General features: G+C 49.1%; 1 protein-coding gene across 1 annotated transcript; it reads left to right on the top strand.

Moving 5' to 3' along the window:
• Positions 1-835: 835 nt before the first annotated feature.
• On the top strand, positions 836-8,335 carry LOC138473478 (myosin-3-like). The gene is made up of 8 exons (XM_069612122.1): positions 836-1,200; positions 1,927-2,191; positions 3,271-3,762; positions 4,132-4,623; positions 5,482-5,977; positions 6,846-7,303; positions 7,400-7,895; positions 8,001-8,335. The coding sequence occupies exons 1-8, from the start codon at positions 836-838 to the stop codon at positions 8,333-8,335; spliced, it is 3,399 nt and encodes a 1,132-aa protein (XP_069468223.1).
• Positions 8,336-19,011: the final 10,676 nt, after the last annotated feature.

The raw sequence follows: 19,011 nt of genomic DNA, 5'->3' as shown, positions 1-19,011 counted from the left end.
CAGGAAAGGCCAAGCGCTCTCTTCATAAGAGTGTAGCAAAGGCCAAGCGCTCTCTTCATGAGAGTCAAGAAAAGTTCAAGTGGTCTCCATGAGAGTGCAGCAAAAGCCAAGCGCTCTCTTCATGAGAGTGTAGCAAAAGGAAAAGTGCTCTCTTCATGAGAGTGCAGGAAAGGCCAAGGGCTCTCTTCATGAGAGTGCAGCAAAGGCCAAGCGCTCTCTTCATGAGAGTGCAGCAAAAGCCAAGCTCTCCCTTCATGAGAGTGCAGGATCGGCCAAGCTCTCTCTTCATAAGAGTGTAGCAAAGGCCAAGCGCTCTCTTTATGTGAGTGGAGGAAATTCTCAAGCGCTCTCTTCATAAGAGTGCTGCAAAGGCCATGCGCTCTCCCCATGAGAGTGCAGGAAAAGCCAAAGGCTCCCTTCGTGAGAATACAGCAAAGGCCAAGCGCTCTCTTCATGAGAGTGCAGCAAAGGCCAAGCGCTTTCTTCATGAGAGTGCAGCAAAGGCCAAGATCTCTCTTCATAAGGGTGCAGCAAAGGCCAAGCGCTCTCTTCATGAGAGTGCAGCAAAGGCCAAGCACTCTCTTCATGAGAGTGCAGCTCTTCATGAGAGTGCAGCAAAGGCCAAGAGCTCTCTTCATAAGAGTGCAGCAAAGGCCAAGCGCTCTCTTCATGAGAGTGCAGCAAAGGCCAAGGGCTCTCTTCATGAGAGTGCAGCAAAGGCCAACCGCTCTCTTCATGAGATTGCAGCAAAGGCCAATCGCTCTCTTCATGAGAGTCCATCAAAGGTCAAGCGCTCTCTTCATAAAAGTGTAGCAAAAGGAAAAGCGCTCCCTTCATGAGAGCGCAGGAAAGGCCAAAGGCTCTCTTCATGAGAGTGCAGCAAAGGCCAAGTGTTCTTTACATGAGAGTGCAGCAAAGGCCACACGCTCTCTTCATGAGAGCGCAGCAAAGGCCAAGCGCTCTCTTCATGAGAGTGCAGCAAAGGCCAAGATCTCTCTTCATGAGAGCACAGCAAAGGCCAAGATCTCTCTTCATGAGAGTGCAGAAAAGGCCAAGTGCAAAAGCCAAGCGCTCTCTTCATAAGAGTGCAGCAAAGGCTATGCGCTCTCTTCATGAGAGCGCAGCAAAGGCCAAGCGCTCTCTTCATGAGAGTGCAGCAAAGGCCAAGATCTCTCTTAATGAGAGCGCAGAAAAGGCCAAGTACAAAAGCCAAGCGCTCTCTTCATAAAAGTGCAGCAAAGGCCAGGCACTCTCTTCATTAGAGCACAGTAAAGGCCAAGCGCTCTCTTCATGAGAGTGCAGCAAAGGCCAAGATCTCTCTTCATGAGAGTGCAGCAAAGACCAAGCGTTCTCTTCATGAGAGTGCAGCAAAGGCCAAGAGTTCTCTTCATGAGAGCGCAGCAAAGGCCAAGATCTCTCTTCATGAGAGTCCAGCAAAGGCCAAGGGTTCTCTTCATGAGAGTGTAGCAAAAGGAAAAGCGCTCTCTTCATCAGAGTACAGCAAAGGCCAAGAGCTCTCTTCATGAGAGTGCAGGAAAGGCCAAGCTCTCTCTTCATAAGAGTGTAGCAAAGGTCAAGTGCTCTCTTCATGAGAGTAGAGCAAAGGTCAAGCACTCTCTTCATGATAGTGCAGCAAAGGCCAAGCACTCTCTTCATGAGAGTGCAGGAAAGGCCAAGCTCTCTCTTCATAAGAGTGTAGCAAAGGCCAAGCGCTCTCTTCTTGAGAGTCGAGCATAGGTCAAGCGCTCTCTTCATGAGAGTGCAGCAAAATCCAAGCGCTCTCTTCATGAGAGTGTAGCAAAAGCAAAAGCGCTCTCTTCATGAGAGTGCAGCAAAGGCCAAGTGCTCTCTGCATGAGAGTGCAGGAAAGGCCAAGCTCTGTCTTCATAAGAGTGTAGCAAAGGCCAAGCACTCTCTTCATGGGAGTCAAGCAAAGGTCAAGCACTCTCTTCATGAGAGTGCAGCAAAGGCCAAGCACTCTCTTCATGAGAGTGTAGCAAAGGCCAAGCGCTCTCTTCATGAGAGTGCAGCAAAAGCCAAGCGCTCTCTTCATGAGAGTGCAGGAAAGGCCAAGTGCTCTCTTCATAAGAGTGTAGCAAAGGCCAAGCGCTCTCTTCATGAGAGTCAAGAAAAGGTCAAGCGCTCTCTTCATGAGAGTGCAGCAAAGGCCAAGCGCTCTCGTCATGAGAGTGTAGCAAAAGGGAAAGCGCTCTCTTCATGAGAGTGTAGCAAAAGGAAAAGTGCTCTCTTCATGAGAGCGCAGGAAAGGCCAAGCGCTCTCTTCATGAGAGTCGAGCAAAGGTCAAGCGCTCTCTTCATGAGAGTGCAGCAAAGGCCAAGCGCTCTCTTCATGAGAGTGTAGCAAAAGGGAAAGCGCTCTCTTCATGAAAGCGCAGGAAAGGCCAAGCTCTCTCTTCATAAGAGTGTAGCAAAGGCCAAGCGCTCTCTTCATGAGAGTGCAGCAAAAGCCAAGCGCTCTCTTCATGAGAGTGCAGGAAAGGCCAAGTGCTCTCTTCATAAGAGTGTAGCAAAGGCCAGGCGCTCTCTTCATGAGAGTCAAGAAAAGGTCAAGCGCTCTCTTCATGAGAGTGCAGCAAAGGCCAAGCGCTCTCATCATGAGAGTGTAGCAAAAGGGAAAGCGCTCTCTTCATGAGAGTGTAGCAAAAGGAAAAGTGCTCTCTTCATGAGAGCGCAGGAAAGGCCAAGCGCTCTCTTCATGAGAGTCGAGCAAAGGTCAAGCGCTCTCTTCATGAGAGTGCAGCAAAGGCCAAGCGCTCTCTTCATGAGAGTGTAGTAAAAGGGAAAGCGCTCTCTTCATGAAAGCGCAGGAAAGGCCAAGGGCTCTCTTCATGAGAGTGCAGCAAAGGCCAAGTGCTCTCTTCATGAGAGTGCAGCAAAAGCCAATTGCTCTCTTCATGAGAGTGGATCAAAAGTCAAGCGCTCTCTTCATGAGAGTGCAGCAAAGGCCAAGCGCTCTCTTCTTGAGAATGCAGCAAAAGCCAAGCGCTCTCTTCATGAGAGTGCAAGAAAGGCCAAGTGCTCTCTTCATAAGAGTGTAGCAAAGGCCAAGCGCTCTCTTCATGAGAGTCAAGAAAAGGTCAAGCGCTCTCTTCATGAGAGTGCAGAAAAGGCCAAGTGCAAAAGCCAAGCTCTCTCTTCATGAGAGTGCAGCAAAGGCCAAGCGCTCTCTTCATAAGAGTGCAGCAAAGGCCACGTGCTCTCTCCATGAGAGTCCAGCAAAGGCCAAGCGCTCTCTTTATGAGAGTGTAGCAAAAGGAAAAGCTCTCTCTTCATGAGAGCGCAGGAAAGGCCAAAGGCTCTCTTCATCAGAGTACAGCAAAGGCCAAGCTCTCTCTTCATGAGAGTGCAGCAAAGGCCAAGCGCTCTCTTCATGAGAGTCGATCAAATGTCAAGCGCTCTCTTCATGAGACTGCAGCAAAGGCCAAGATACCTCTTCATGAGAGTGCAGCACAAGCCAAGCGTTCTCTTCATGAGAGTGCAGCAAAGGCCAAGATCTCTCTTCATGAGAGCGCAGCCAAGGTCAAGCGCTCTCTTGATGAGAGCGCAGCAAAGGCCAAGCACTCTCTACATGAGAGCGCAGCCAAGGCCAAGATCTCTCTTCATGAGAGCGCAAAAAAGCCCAAGTGCTCTCTTCATGAGAGTGCAGCAAAGGCCAAGATCTCTCTTCATGAGAGTGCAGCAAAGGCCAGGCGCTCTCTTCATGAGAGTCCAGCAAAGGCCAAGCGCTCTCTTCATGAGAGTGTAGCAAAAGGAAAAGCGCTCTCTTCATGAGAGTGCAGGAAAGGCCAAAGGCTCGCTTCATGAGAGTACAGCAAAGGCCAAGTGCTCTCTTCATGAGAGTACAGCAAAAGCCAAGTGCTCTCTTCATGAGAGTGCAGGAAAAGCCAAGCTCTCTCTTCATAAGAGTGTAGCAAAGGCCAAGCGCTCTCTTCATTTGAGTCGAGCATAGGTCAAACGCTCTCTTCATGAGAGTGCGGCAAAGACCAAGCGCTCTCTTCATGAGAGTGTAGCAAAAGCAAAAGCGCTCTCTTCATGAGAGTGCAGCAAAGGCCAAGCGCTCTCGTCATGAGAGTGCAGCAAAGGCCAATCGCTCTCATCATGAGAGTGTAGCGAAAGGGAAAGCGCGCTCTTTATGAGAGCGCAGGAAAGGCCAAGGGCTCTCTTCATGAGAGTGCAGCAAAGGCCAAGCGCTCTCTTCATGAGAGTGCAGCAAAAGCCAAGTGCTCTCTTCATGAGAGTGCAGGAAATGCCAAGCTCTCTCTTCATAAGAGTGTAGCAAAGGCCAAGTGCTCTCTTTATGAGAGTCAAGCAAATGCCAAGTGCTCTCTTCATGAGAGTGCAGCAAAGGCCAAGCGCTCTCTTCATGAGAGTCGAGCAAATGTCAAGCGCTCTCTTCATGAGAGTACAGCAAAGGTCAAGCGCTCTCTTCATAAGAGTGTAGCAAAGGCCAAGCACTCTCTTCATGAGAGTGCAGGAAAGGCCAAAGGCTCTCTTCATCAGAGTACAGCAAAGGCCAAGTGCTCTCTTCATGAGAGTACAGCAAAAGCCAAGTGCTCTCTTCATGAGAGTGCAGGAAAGGCCAAGCTCTCTCTTCATAAGAGTGTAGCAAAGGCCAAGCGCTCTCTTCATTTGAGTCGAGCATAGGTCAAACGCTCTCTTCATGAGAGTGCAGCAAAGGCCAAGCGCTCTCTTCATGAGAGTGTAGCAAAAGCAAAAGCGCTCTCTTCATGAGAGTGCAGCAAAGGCCAAGCGCTCTCTGCATGAGAGTGCAGGAAAGGCCAAGCTCTCTCTTCATAAGAGTGTAGCAAAGGCCAAGTGCTCTCGTCATGAGAGTCGAGCAAAGGTCAAGCGCTCTCATCGTGAGAGTGCAGCAAAAAGGGAAAGCGCTCTCTTTATGAGAGCGCAGGAAAGGCCAAGGGCTCTCTTCATGAGAGTGCAGCAAAAGCCAAGTGCTCTCTTCATGAGAGTGCAGGAAAGGCCAAGCTCTCTCTTCATAAGAGTGTAGCAAAGGCCAAGTGCTCTCTTTATGAGAGTCAAGCAAATGCCAAGTGCTCTCTTCATGAGAGTGCAGCAAAGGCCAAGCGCTCTCTTCATGAGAGTCGAGCAAATGTCAAGCGCTCTCTTCATGAGAGTACAGCAAAGGTCAAGCGCTCTCTTCATTAGAGTGTAGCAAAGGCCAAGCGCTCTCTTCATGAGAGTCGAGCAAAGGTCAAGCGCTCTCTTCATGAGAGTGCAGCAAAGGCCAAGCGCTCTCATCATGAGAGTGCAGCAAAGGCCAAGCACTCTCTTCATGAGAGTGCAGCAAAAGCCAAGTGCTCTCTTCATGAGAGTGCAGGAAAGGCCAAGCTCTCTCTTCATAGGAGTGTAGCAAAGGCCAAGTGCTCTCTTCATGAGAGTGCAGGAAAGGCCAAGAGCTCTCTTCATTAGAGTGCAGCAAAGACCAAGATCTCTCTTCATTAGAGTGCAGCAAAGGCCAAGTGCTCTCTTCATGAGAGTGCAGGAAAAGCCAAGTGCTCTCTTCATGAGAGTGCAGGAAAGGCCAAGCTCTCTCTTCATAAGAGTGTAGCAAAGGCCAAGCGCTCTCTTCATGAGAGTGGATCAAAGGTCAAGCTCTCTCTTCATGAGAGTTCAGCAAAGGCCAAGCGCTCTCTTCATGAGAGTGCAGCAAAAGCCAAGCGCTCTCTTCATGAGAGTGCAGGAAAGGCCAAGCTCTCTCTTCATAAGAATGTAGCAAAGGCCAAGCGCTCTCTTCATGAGAGTACAGCAAAAGCCCAGCGCTCTCTTCGTGAGAGTGCAGGAAAGGCCAAGCGCTCTCTTCTTAAGAGTGTAGCAAAGGCCAAATGCTCTCTTCATGAGAGTCAAGAAAAGGTCAAGCGCTCTCTTCATGAGAGTGCAGCAAAGGCCAAGCGCTCTCTTCACGAGAGTGCAGCAAAAGCCAAGTGCTCTCTTCATGAGAGTGCAGGATAGGCCAAGCTCTCTCTTCATAAGAGTGTAGCAAAGGCCAAGCGCTCTCTTCATGAGAGTGGATCAAAGGTCAAGCTCTCTCTTCATGAGAGTTCAGCAAAGGCCAAGCGCTCTCTTCATGAGAGTGCAGCAAAAGCCAAGCGCTCTCTTCATGAGAGTGCAGGAAAGGCCAAGCTCTCTCTTCATAAGAATGTAGCAAAGGCCAAGCGCTCTCTTCATGAGAGTACAGCAAAAGCCCAGCGCTCTCTTCGTGAGAGTGCAGGAAAGGCCAAGCGCTCTCTTCTTAAGAGTGTAGCAAAGGCCAAATGCTCTCTTCATGAGAGTCAAGAAAAGGTCAAGCGCTCTCTTCATGAGAGTGCAGCAAAGGCCAAGCGCTCTCTTCACGAGAGTGCAGCAAAAGCCAAGTGCTCTCTTCATGATAGTGCAGGATAGGCCAAGCTCTCTCTTCATAAGAGTTTAGCAAAGGCCAAGTGCTCTCTTCATCTGAGTGGAGGAACTTCTCAAGCGTTCTCTTCATGAGAGTGCTGCAAAGGCCATGCGTTCTCTTCATAAGAGTGTAGCAAAGGCCAAGCGCTCTCTTCATTTGAGTCGAGCATAGGTCAAACGCTCTCTTCATGAGAGTGCAGCAAAGGCCAAGCGCTCTCTTCATGAGAGTGTAGCAAAAGCAAAAGCGCTCTCTTCATGAGAGTGCAGCAAAGGCCAAGCGCTCTCTGCATGAGAGTGCAGGAAAGGCCAAGCTCTCTCTTCATAAGAGTGTAGCAAAGGCCAAGTGCTCTCGTCATGAGAGTCGAGCAAAGGTCAAGCGCTCTCATCGTGAGAGTGCAGCAAAAAGGGAAAGCGCTCTCTTTATGAGAGCGCAGGAAAGGCCAAGGGCTCTCTTCATGAGAGTGCAGCAAAAGCCAAGTGCTCTCTTCATGAGAGTGCAGGAAAGGCCAAGCTCTCTCTTCATAAGAGTGTAGCAAAGGCCAAGTGCTCTCTTTATGAGAGTCAAGCAAATGCCAAGTGCTCTCTTCATGAGAGTGCAGCAAAGGCCAAGCGCTCTCTTCATGAGAGTCGAGCAAATGTCAAGCGCTCTCTTCATGAGAGTACAGCAAAGGTCAAGCGCTCTCTTCATAAGAGTGTAGCAAAGGCCAAGCGCTCTCTTCATGAGAGTCGAACAAAGGTCAAGCGCTCTCTTCATGAGAGTGCAGCAAAGGCCAAGCGCTCTCATCATGAGAGTGCAGCAAAGGCCAAGCACTCTCTTCATGAGAGTGCAGCAAAAGCCAAGTGCTCTCTTCATGAGAGTGCAGGAAAGGCCAAGCTCTCTCTTCATAGGAGTGTAGCAAAGGCCAAGTGCTCTCTTCATGAGAGTGCAGGAAAGGCCAAGAGCTCTCTTCATTAGAGTGCAGCAAAGACCAAGATCTCTCTTCATTAGAGTGCAGCAAAGGCCAAGTGCTCTCTTCATGAGAGTGCAGGAAAAGCCAAGTGCTCTCTTCATGAGAGTGCAGGAAAGGCCAAGCTCTCTCTTCATAAGAGTGTAGCAAAGGCCAAGCGCTCTCTTCATGAGAGTGGATCAAAGGTCAAGCTCTCTCTTCATGAGAGTTCAGCAAAGGCCAAGCGCTCTCTTCATGAGAGTGCAGCAAAAGCCAAGCGCTCTCTTCATGAGAGTGCAGGAAAGGCCAAGCTCTCTCTTCATAAGAATGTAGCAAAGGCCAAGCGCTCTCTTCATGAGAGTACAGCAAAAGCCCAGCGCTCTCTTCGTGAGAGTGCAGGAAAGGCCAAGCGCTCTCTTCTTAAGAGTGTAGCAAAGGCCAAATGCTCTCTTCATGAGAGTCAAGAAAAGGTCAAGCGCTCTCTTCATGAGAGTGCAGCAAAGGCCAAGCGCTCTCTTCACGAGAGTGCAGCAAAAGCCAAGTGCTCTCTTCATGAGAGTGCAGGATAGGCCAAGCTCTCTCTTCATAAGAGTGTAACAAAGGCCAAGCGCTCTCTTCATGAGAGTGGATCAAAGGTCAAGCTCTCTCTTCATGAGAGTTCAGCAAAGGCCAAGCGCTCTCTTCATGAGAGTGCAGCAAAAGCCAAGCGCTCTCTTCATGAGAGTGCAGGAAAGGCCAAGCTCTCTCTTCATAAGAATGTAGCAAAGGCCAAGCGCTCTCTTCATGAGAGTACAGCAAAAGCCCAGCGCTCTCTTCGTGAGAGTGCAGGAAAGGCCAAGCGCTCTCTTCTTAAGAGTGTAGCAAAGGCCAAATGCTCTCTTCATGAGAGTCAAGAAAAGGTCAAGCGCTCTCTTCATGAGAGTGCAGCAAAGGCCAAGCGCTCTCTTCACGAGAGTGCAGCAAAAGCCAAGTGCTCTCTTCATGAGAGTGCAGGATAGGCCAAGCTCTCTCTTCATAAGAGTTTAGCAAAGGCCAAGTGCTCTCTTCATCTGAGTGGAGGAACTTCTCAAGCGTTCTCTTCATGAGAGTGCTGCAAAGGCCATGCGTTCTCTTCATGAGAGTGCAGCAAAGGCCAAGATCTCTCTTCATGAGACTGCAGCAAAGGCCAAGATACCTCTTCATGAGAGTGCAGCACAAGCCAAGCGTTCTCTTCATGAGAGTGCAGCAAAGGCCAAGATGTCTCTTCATGAGAGCGCAGCCAAGGTCAAGCGCTCTCTTGATGAGAGCGCAGCAAAGGCCAAGCACTCTCTACATGAGAGCGCAGCCAAGGCCAAGATCTCTCTTCATGAGAGCGCAAAAAAGCCCAAGTGCTCTCTTCATGAGAGTGCAGCAAAGGCCAAGATCTCTCTTCATAAGAGTGTAGCAAAGGCCAAGTGCTCTCGTCATGAGAGTCGAGCAAAGGTCAAGCGCTCTCATCGTGAGAGTGCAGCAAAAAGGGAAAGCGCTCTCTTTATGAGAGCGCAGGAAAGGCCAAGGGCTCTCTTCATGAGAGTGCAGCAAAAGCCAAGTGCTCTCTTCATGAGAGTGCAGGAAAGGCCAAGCTCTCTCTTCATAAGAGTGTAGCAAAGGCCAAATGCTCTCTTCATGAGAGTCAAGAAAAGGTCAAGCGCTCTCTTCATGAGAGTGCAGCAAAGGCCAAGCGCTCTCTTCACGAGAGTGCAGCAAAAGCCAAGTGCTCTCTTCATGAGAGTGCAGGATAGGCCAAGCTCTCTCTTCATAAGAGTTTAGCAAAGGCCAAGTGCTCTCTTCATCTGAGTGGAGGAACTTCTCAAGCGTTCTCTTCATGAGAGTGCTGCAAAGGCCATGCGTTCTCTTCATGAGAGTGCAGCAAAGGCCAAGATCTCTCTTCATGAGAGTGCAGCAAAGGCCAAGCGCTCTCTTCATGAGAGTGCAGCAAAAGCCAATTGCTCTCTTCATGAGAGTGCAGGAAATGCCAAGCTCTCTCTTCATAAGAGTGTAGCAAAGGCCAAGTGCTCTCTTTATGAGAGTCAAGCAAATGCCAAGTGCTCTCTTCATGAGAGTGCAGCAAAGGCCAAGCGCTCTCTTCATGAGAGTCGAGCAAATGTCAAGCGCTCTCTTCATGAGAGTACAGCAAAGGTCAAGCGCTCTCTTCATAAGAGTGTAGCAAAGGCCAAGCACTCTCTTCATGAGAGTGCAGGAAAGGCCAAAGGCTCTCTTCATCAGAGTACAGCAAAGGCCAAGTGCTCTCTTCATGAGAGTACAGCAAAAGCCAAGTGCTCTCTTCATGAGAGTGCAGGAAAGGCCAAGCTCTCTCTTCATAAGAGTGTAGCAAAGGCCAAGCGCTCTCTTCATTTGAGTCGAGCATAGGTCAAACGCTCTCTTCATGAGAGTGCAGCAAAGGCCAAGCGCTCTCTTCATGAGAGTGTAGCAAAAGCAAAAGCGCTCTCTTCATGAGAGTGCAGCAAAGGCCAAGCGCTCTCTGCATGAGAGTGCAGGAAAGGCCAAGCTCTCTCTTCATAAGAGTGTAGCAAAGGCCAAGTGCTCTCGTCATGAGAGTCGAGCAAAGGTCAAGCGCTCTCATCGTGAGAGTGCAGCAAAAAGGGAAAGCGCTCTCTTTATGAGAGCGCAGGAAAGGCCAAGGGCTCTCTTCATGAGAGTGCAGCAAAAGCCAAGTGCTCTCTTCATGAGAGTGCAGGAAAGGCCAAGCTCTCTCTTCATAAGAGTGTAGCAAAGGCCAAGTGCTCTCTTTATGAGAGTCAAGCAAATGCCAAGTGCTCTCTTCATGAGAGTGCAGCAAAGGCCAAGCGCTCTCTTCATGAGAGTCGAGCAAATGTCAAGCGCTCTCTTCATGAGAGTACAGCAAAGGTCAAGCGCTCTCTTCATAAGAGTGTAGCAAAGGCCAAGCGCTCTCTTCATGAGAGTCGAGCAAAGGTCAAGCGCTCTCTTCATGAGAGTGCAGCAAAGGCCAAGCGCTCTCATCATGAGAGTGCAGCAAAGGCCAAGCACTCTCTTCATGAGAGTGCAGCAAAAGCCAAGTGCTCTCTTCATGAGAGTGCAGGAAAGGCCAAGCTCTCTTCATTAGAGTGCAGCAAAGACCAAGATCTCTCTTCATTAGAGTGTAGCAAAGGCCAAGCGCTCTCTTCATGAGAGTGGATCAAAGGTCAAGCTCTCTCTTCATGAGAGTTCAGCAAAGGCCAAGCGCTCTCTTCATGAGAGTGCAGCAAAAGCCAAGCGCTCTCTTCATGAGAGTGCAGGAAAGGCCAAGCTCTCTCTTCATAAGAATGTAGCAAAGGCCAAGCGCTCTCTTCATGAGAGTGGATCAACGTCAAGCGCTCTCTTCATGAGAGTGCAGCAAAGGCCAAGCGCTCTCTTCATGAGAGTACAGCAAAAGCCCAGCGCTCTCTTCGTGAGAGTGCAGGAAAGGCCAAGCGCTCTCTTCTTAAGAGTGTAGCAAAGGCCAAATGCTCTCTTCATGAGAGTCAAGAAAAGGTCAAGCGCTCTCTTCATGAGAGTGCAGCAAAGGCCAAGCGCTCTCTTCACGAGAGTGCAGCAAAAGCCAAGTGCTCTCTTCATGAGAGTGCAGGATAGGCCAAGCTCTCTCTTCATAAGAGTTTAGCAAAGGCCAAGTGCTCTCTTCATCTGAGTGGAGGACCTTCTCAAGCGTTCTCTTCATGAGAGTGCTGCAAAGGCCATGCGTTCTCTTCATGAGAGTGCAGCAAAGGCCAAGATCTCTCTTCAAAAGAGTGCAGCAAAGGCCAAGCGCTCTCTTCATGAGAGTGCAGCAAAGGCCAATCTCTCTCTTCATGAGAGTGCAGCAAAGACCAAACTCTCTCTTCATAAGAGTGCAGCAAAGGCCAAGCGCTCTCTTTATGAGAGTCCAGCAACGGTCAAATGCTCTCTTCATGAGAGTTTAGAAAAAAAGGAAAAGCGCTCTCTTCTTGAGAGAGCAGGAAAGGCCAAAGGCTCTCTTCATGAGAGTGCAGCAAAGGCCAAGCGCTCTTTACAATGGAGTGCAGCAAAGGCCACATGCTCTCTTCATGAGAGCGCAGCAAAGGCCAAGCATTCTCTTCATGAGAGTGCAGCAAAGGCCAAGATCTCTCTTCATGAGAGCGCAGCCAAGGTCAAGCTCTCTCTTGATGAGAGCGCAGCAAACGCCAAGCACTCTCTTCATGAGAGCGCAGCAAAGACCAAGATCTCTCTTCATGAGAGCGCAGAAAAGGCCAAGTGCAAAAGCCAAGCGCTCTCTTCATGAGAGTGCAGCAAAGGCCAAGCGCTCTCTTCATAAGAGTGCAGCAAAGGCCACGTGCTCTCTTCATGAGAGTCCAGCAAAGGCCAAGCGCTCTCTTCATGAGAGTGTAGCAAAAGGAAAAGCTCTCTCTTCATGAGAGCGCAGGAAAGGCCAAAGGCTCTCTTCATCAGAGTACAGCAAAGGCCAAGCGCTCTCTTCATGAGAGTCGAGCAAAGGTCAAGCGCTCTCTTCATGAGAGTCGAGCAAAGGTCAAGCGCTCTCTTCATGAGAGTGCAGCAAAGACCAAGCACTCTCTTCATGAGAGTGTAGCAAAAGGGAAAGTACTCTCTTCATGAGAGCGCAGGAAAGGCCAAGGGCTCTCTTCATGAGAGTGCAGCAAAAGCCAAGTGCTCTCTTCATGAGAGTGCAGGAAAGGCCAAGATCTCTCTTCATAAGAGTGCAACAAAGGCCAAGCACTCTCTTCATGAGAGTGCAGCAAAGGTCAAGCCCTCTCTTCATGAGAGTGCAGCGAAAGACAAGCGCTCTCTTCATGAGAGTGTGGTAAAGGCCAAGCGCTCTCCTCATGAGAGTGCAGCAAATGCCAAACGCTCTCTTCATAAGAGTGCAGTAAAGGCCAAGCGCTCTCTTCATGAGAGTCCCGCAAAGGTCAAGCGGCCTCTTCATGAGAGTGTAGCAAAAGGAAAAGCACTGTCTTCATGAGAGCGCAGGAAAGGCCAAAGGCTATCTTCATGAGAGTGCAGCAAAGGCCAAGCGCTCTCTTCATGAGAGTGCAGCAAAAGCCAAGTGCTCTCTTCATGAGAGTGCAGGAAAGGCCAAGCTCTCTCTTCATAAGAGTGTAGCCAAGGCCAAGCGCTCTCTTCATGAGAGTCGAGCAAAGGTCAAGCGCTCTCTTCATGAGAGTGCAGCAAAGACCAAGCACTCTCTCCATGAGAGTGTAGCAAAAGGGAAAGTACTCTCTTCATGAGAGCGCAGGAAAGGCCAAGGGCTCTCTTTATGAGAGTCAAGCAAATGTCAAGAGCTCTCTTCATGAGAGTGCAGCAAAGGCCAAGAGCTCTCTTCATGAGAGTGCAGCAAAGGCCAAGATCTCTCTTCATAAGAGTGCAACAAAGGCCAAGCACTCTCTTCATGAGAGTGCAGCAAAGGTCAAGCCCTCTCTTCATGAGAGTGCAGCGAAAGCCAAGCGCTCTCTTCATGAGAGTGTGGTAAAGGCCAAGCGCTCTCCTCATGAGAGTGCAGCAAATGCCAAGCGTTCTCTTCATAAGAGTGCAGTAAAGGCCAAGCGCTCTCTTCATGAGAGTCCCGCAAAGGTCAAGCGGCCTCTTCATGAGAGTGTAGCAAAAGGAAAAGCACTGTCTTCATGAGAGCGCAGGAAAGGCCAAAGGCTCTCTTCATGAGAGTGCAGCAAAGGCCAAGCGCTCTCTTCATGAGAGTGCAGCAAAAGCCAAGTGCTCTCTTCATGAGAGTGCAGCAAAGGCCAAGCGCTCTCTTCAGGAGAGTGCAGCAAAAGCCAATCGCTCTCTTCATGAGAGTGCAGGAAAGGCCAAGCTCTCTCTTCATAAGATGGTGGTCTCCTCAGGCCTGGGACCCAGCTCTGTTCTCAGCACTCTGTGCACCTTCTCAAGGTTATGAAAATGACCATGTGTTCCCAATGTATCTGTTATCAGTACCACTTTTGCCTGTGAGAGCGCCCTCAGCGTTGCAACGTTTTTACCGACTTCATGTTTGACTTCATGTCTGTGTCGCTGAGACTGTTTGTCTTCCCACCGCGGGTGAATGACCATTGTCTAGCTCGGCTGTATCACGTGGTTGCGGACCCCAAAGTCAAGCTCTTCTGGTCTGCACTTCATGAGGATGTCTTCTGTTTTTCTGCCGATGGCCCCTCGTCGTCTAAGGTTTGGAAAGTGTTGCTTGTCTTTGTTCTTGGCTACAAGCTCTGACCTGCTGCTCTGTGCAGCCCGGTTCTGCTTCCCCTCATCTCACGTCCTGCGGGTTCTGGGCTCATGTAATTTCCAGTATACTTATACTATGATGTCACACATCTACACTGTGCTATGTATCCCATAGGTTAGTCATTTTGGTCCTTCCAGGCTCCTTACGTGATCCTGTAGGGTTAGTTGCCATTAGCATCTGCAAACTTCCTCAGCATCTCTTCGATTGCCCTGCGTGCCGCGTTTCTACATTTGGCTAATGAGAAAAATAATAAAAGCTTCTGACAGTATGTATATGTATATGTCCTCTATCTACAGAACTGTGTAATTATGTTCTTTGTGTATGCGCCTGTATGTTTGTGTAACTCTGTGCATGGTTGTGAATGTACTTCATGAGTAATGTGGCTACGCCATGGTGTCACTAATGACTTTAGCACATTGGTCTCTCTGCATTAGTCAACATCGTCCATCGAGGCATTTGGGTCCATAACTAATGTTGGAGCACCTCTGTCCATACATATATTCACTGAATAGGGTTTGAATGGCGGTCTAAGGTAGAACTTTTCTGCATACGTGCATGTTACTGGCCCTCCTGGGGGCTTTCCAAATAGTGAATGGCTTTGTGGGTTTTTGACTCTTTGGGCCGTCATGTTCATGGGGATGAGGAGAGCATTCCAGGAACCCCCTCTTCAGTCTCCCTCTGGTCAGCTTTTCGACCAACCCACCATACTTCATCACTCTTGCCTTTGGCAGCCATATCTTCGTTTCTCCTCCAAGGTTTCCATAGTAATTTGCATGGTCATCGAAACTCCCTGCCATGTAACTGCAGTATCCTTCCGGGTTGTACCATACCCATTTTCCCCAGTATTGTTGTCGAATGGATTGTCGAACATTATCATCTCAGTCGGGAACAGTGGGCACTCCTTTATCCTTGCTGTCAGGTTATTTTGTTCTCCTAGTATCTTGTCCTTTTCCTCGTCAAAGATTATATCTGTTAAGATGGATTAATGAACTCTGACCTGGTGGGCAGAGGTTCAGAAGGCCAGCCTAGTTTCTTGGAACAGGGTAACCTTATGGACAAGCCAGACCAATCAAGGTAGCATTGGCGACGGTCAAGACTAGGTCTCAGGAGGGGTGAGGGTGACTGAAGGACCTCAATGAGCACACAGAGCAAGGACACTTACAAATTACTCCCAGACAGCAACCAGCACCTGTTGAGGAAAATGTGATCTGCAAAAAGCATAACTGCTAGAAGCAACCAAGAGAGGACATGCTGCCCATCAGAGGCCCTCCCGTTTAGCTTTGCCCTCATCCTCATAGAAGCAGCCAAGGGAGGCCACGCTGCCCATCAGAGGCCCTCGCGTTCAGTTTTGCCCTCACCCTCACCCTCATAGAAGCAACCAAGGGAGGCCACTCTGCCCATCAGAGGCTCTCGCGTTCAGTTTTGCCCTCACCCTCATAGAAGCAACCAACGGAGGCCATGCTGCCTGTCAGGGACCCTCGTGTTCAGCTTTGCCCTCACCCTCATAGAAGCAACCAAGGGTGCCACGCTGCCCGTCAGAGACCCTCGCGTTCAGCTTTGCTTTCACCCTCATAGAAGCAACCAAGGGAGGCCACCCTGCCCATCAGAGGCACTCACGTTCAGCTTTGCCCTCACCCTCATAGAAGCAACCAAGGGAGGCCACGCTGCCCGTCAGAGACCCTCGCGTTCAGCTTTGCCTTCACCATCATAGAAGCAACCAAGGGAGGCCACCCTGCCCATCAGAGGCACTCGCGTTCAGCTTTTCCCTCACCCTCATAGAAGCAACCAAGGGAGGCCACGCTGCCTATGAGAGACCCTCACGTTCAGCTTTGCACTCACCATCAGAGCGTTTCTTCATCTTCAAGGTTCATCACCACCTGCAATTGGCAAGGTGAACCACGGTCAAGAGCCCCTTAACTGACACCCTGTTCCTTCTACTCCCAGGTGTCAGAGCTACCATTGTCGTTCAGTGGAAGCACCGATCAGGAAAAGTGTTACCCATCGTGTGGTCTCTATGGCCACCTTTTCCCATCCAGGAGGGTTTCCTCTGAATACAACTTTGCCTGGGGAGTTCCCTGAGCTGATCTGAGGGCTTTAATCCCTCTTCAACCACTTCTTAAATGCACTAACCCCTCAAAGTCTACAAGTCACATTTTCTTGTCAGCCAAACCTCAACCTAAGGCAAAACAGATGCCCTCATGGCGTCAGCCACATTCCAAGCATTGTTAGAAAGAAAAGCAGAAGTAGGCTTAGATGAACTTCTGAACATTTATATAGTTTCATAGACTTCAATGGGCCCTTAATGTTTATTACAAGACCCCATTCTGGGACCGTATAAAACCTCTAAGTTCATTTTGATCCCTCCTACTCCTTCTCCAAGGCTTCATATTACTATAATTTACTATCATTGTTTATTTATCTGAACTGAAAGCACTTGGTTTCTTGCCTGTTGTTAATTGCACTAGTCCAGCACTTCTGACAGGGATATGAGCATATCCTTAGGTAGAAAAGGGATAGCCATGGGGACGTCTGGGAGACTTGCTTTGTCTATGAACTTGTAATATGGTGGGTCAGAGATTCAGACAAGAGAGATTTACTCTTTATATTCACTTCCACTTCCAAAGTACTTTCCTCACATGTGTGGTCAGCAGAGGGGACCTTTGAGGAACTGCACCATCTTCAGCAACCTCTGACCGTGCAGCTCGTCTGCTTTCAGGCTACTCAGGGAACTCCTCTTACCAACCTGCACTTTTACAACATTCTTGCCCTGAGCATTGATCATGCAGCTCGTCTGCTTTCAGGCTACTCAGGGAACTCTTCTTAGAACCTGCACTTTTCCATAATTCTTGCCCAGAGCATTGATCATGCAGCTCGTCTGCTCTCAGGCTACTCAGGGAACTCCTCTTACCAACCTGAACTTTTACAACATTCTTGCCCTGAGCATTGATCATGCAGCTCGTCTGCTTTCAGGCTACTCAGGGAACTCTTCTTAGAACCTGCACTTTTCCATCAATCTTGCCTAGAGCATTGATCATGCAGCTTGTCTGCTTTCAGGCTACTCGGGGAACTCCTCTTACCAACCTGCACTTTTATAAAATTCTTGCCCTGAGCATTGATCATGCATTCTGTCTGCTTTCAGGCTACTCAGGGAACTCTTCTTACCAACCTGCATTTTTCTATCATTCTTGCCCTGAGCATTGATCATGCAGCTCGTCTGCTTTCAGGCTACTCAGGGAACTCTTCTTACCAACCTGCACTTTTCCATCATTCTTGCCCTGAGCACTGATTATGCAGCTCGTCTGCTTTCAGGCTACACAGGGAACTCTTCTTACCAACCTGCACTTTTCCATCATTCTTGCCCTGAGCATTGATCATGCAGCTCGTCTATGTTCAGGCTACTCATTGAATTCTTCTTAGTACCTGCACTTTTCCATCATTCTTGCCCTGAGCATTGATCATATAGCTTGTCTGCTCTCTGGCTACTCAGGGATCTCTTCTTAACAACCTGCACTTTTCTTTCATTCTTGCCCTGAGCATTGATCATGCAGCTTGTCTGCTTTCAGGCTACTCAGGGAAATCCTCTTCTTACCAGCCTGCAATTTTTCATCATTCTTGCCCTGTGCATTGATCATGCAGCTCATCTGCTTTCAGGCTACTAAGAGAACTCTTCTTACCAACCTGCACTTTTCCATCATTCTTTACATTCTTTTCCTGAGCATTGGTCATGCAGCTCGTTTGCTCTAAGGCTACTCATGGAACTCTTCTTACCAACCTGCACTTTTCCATCATTGTCTCCCTGAGCATTGATCATGCAGCTGGTCTGCTTTCAAGCTACTCAGGGAACTATTCTTACCAACCTGAACTTTTCCATCTTTCTTGCCCTGAGCATTGATCATGCAGCTCGTCTGCTTTCAGGCTGCTCAGGGAACATTTCTTTCCAGACCTGCAACTTTTCATCATTCTTGCCCTGAGCATTGATCATGCAGCTTGTCTGCTTTCAGGCTGCTCAGGGAACTCTTCTCACCAACCTGCACTTTTCCCTCTTTCTTGCCCCGAGCATTGATCATGCAGCTCGTCTGCTTTCAGGCTGCTCAGGGAACATTTCTTTCCATACCTGCACTTTTCCATCATTCTTGCCCCGAGCATTGATCATGCAGCTCGTCTGCTTTCAGGCTGCTCAGGGAACTCTTCTTACCAACCTGCACTTTTCCATCATTCTTGCTATGAGCATTGATCATGTAGCTCGTCTGCTTTCAGGCTACTCAGGGAAATCTTCTTACCCACCTGCACTTTTCCATCATTCTTGCCCTGAGCATTGATCATGCAGCTTGTCTGCTTTCAGGCTACTCAGGGAACTATTCTTAACAACCTGCACTTTTCCATCATTCCTGCCCTGAGCATTGATCATGCAGCTGATCTGCTTTCAGGCTACTCAGGGAACTCTTCTTACCAACCTGCACTTTTCCATCATTCTTGCCCTGAGCATTGATCATGCAGCTTGTCTGCTTTCAGGCTACTCAGGGAAATGCTCTTCTTACCAGTCTGCAATTTTTCATCATTCTTGCGCTGTGCATTGATCATGCAGCTCATCTGCTTTCAGGCTACTAAGAGAACTCTTCTTACCAATCTGCACTTTTCCATCATTCTTTACATTCTTTTCCTGAGCATTGGTCATGCAGCTCGTTTGCTCTAAGGCTACTCATGGAACTCTTCTTACCAACCTGCACTTTTCCATCATTGTCTCCCTGAGCATTGATCATGCAGCTGGTCTGCTTTTAAGCTACTCAGGGAATTATTCTTACCAACCTGAACTTTTCCATCTTTCTTGCCCTGAGCATTGATCATGCAGCTCGTCTGCTTTCAGGCTGCTCAGGGAACATTTCTTTCCAGACCTGCAACTTTCCATCATTCCTGCCCTGAGCATTGATCATGCAGCTTGTCTGCTTTCAGGCTGCTCAGGGAACTCTTCTTACCAACCTGCACTTTTCCATCATTCTTGCTATGAGCATTGATCATGTAGCTCGTCTGCTTTCAGGCTACACAGGGAACTCTTCTCACCAACCTGCACTTTTCCATCTTTCTTGCCCCGAGCATTGATCATGCAACTCGTCTGCTTTCAGGCTGCTCAGGGAACATTTCTTTCCATACCTGCACTTTTCCATCATTCTTGCCCCGAGCATTGATCATGCAGCTCGTCTGCTTTCAGGCTGCTCAGGGAACTCTTCTTACCAACCTGCACTTTTCCATCATTCTTGCTATGAGCATTGATCATGTAGCTCGTCTGCTTTCAGGCTACTCAGGGAAATCTTCTTACCAACCTGCACTTTTCCATCATTCTTGCCCTGAGCATTGATCATGCAGCTTGTTTGCTTTCAGGCTACACAGGGAACTCTTCTTACCAACCTGATCTTTTCCATCATTCTTGCCCTGAGCATTGATCATGCAGCTCGTCGG

The sequence above is a fragment of the Ambystoma mexicanum genome, chromosome 8, assembly GCF_040938575.1.
Source record: "Ambystoma mexicanum isolate Mex_15411 chromosome 8, UKY_AmexF1_1, whole genome shotgun sequence".
In the NCBI taxonomy this organism is placed as follows: domain Eukaryota; kingdom Metazoa; phylum Chordata; class Amphibia; order Caudata; family Ambystomatidae; genus Ambystoma; species Ambystoma mexicanum.
Note: the sequence above shows the minus strand (reverse complement) of the source record. Positions and strands in the feature narration are given on the sequence as shown.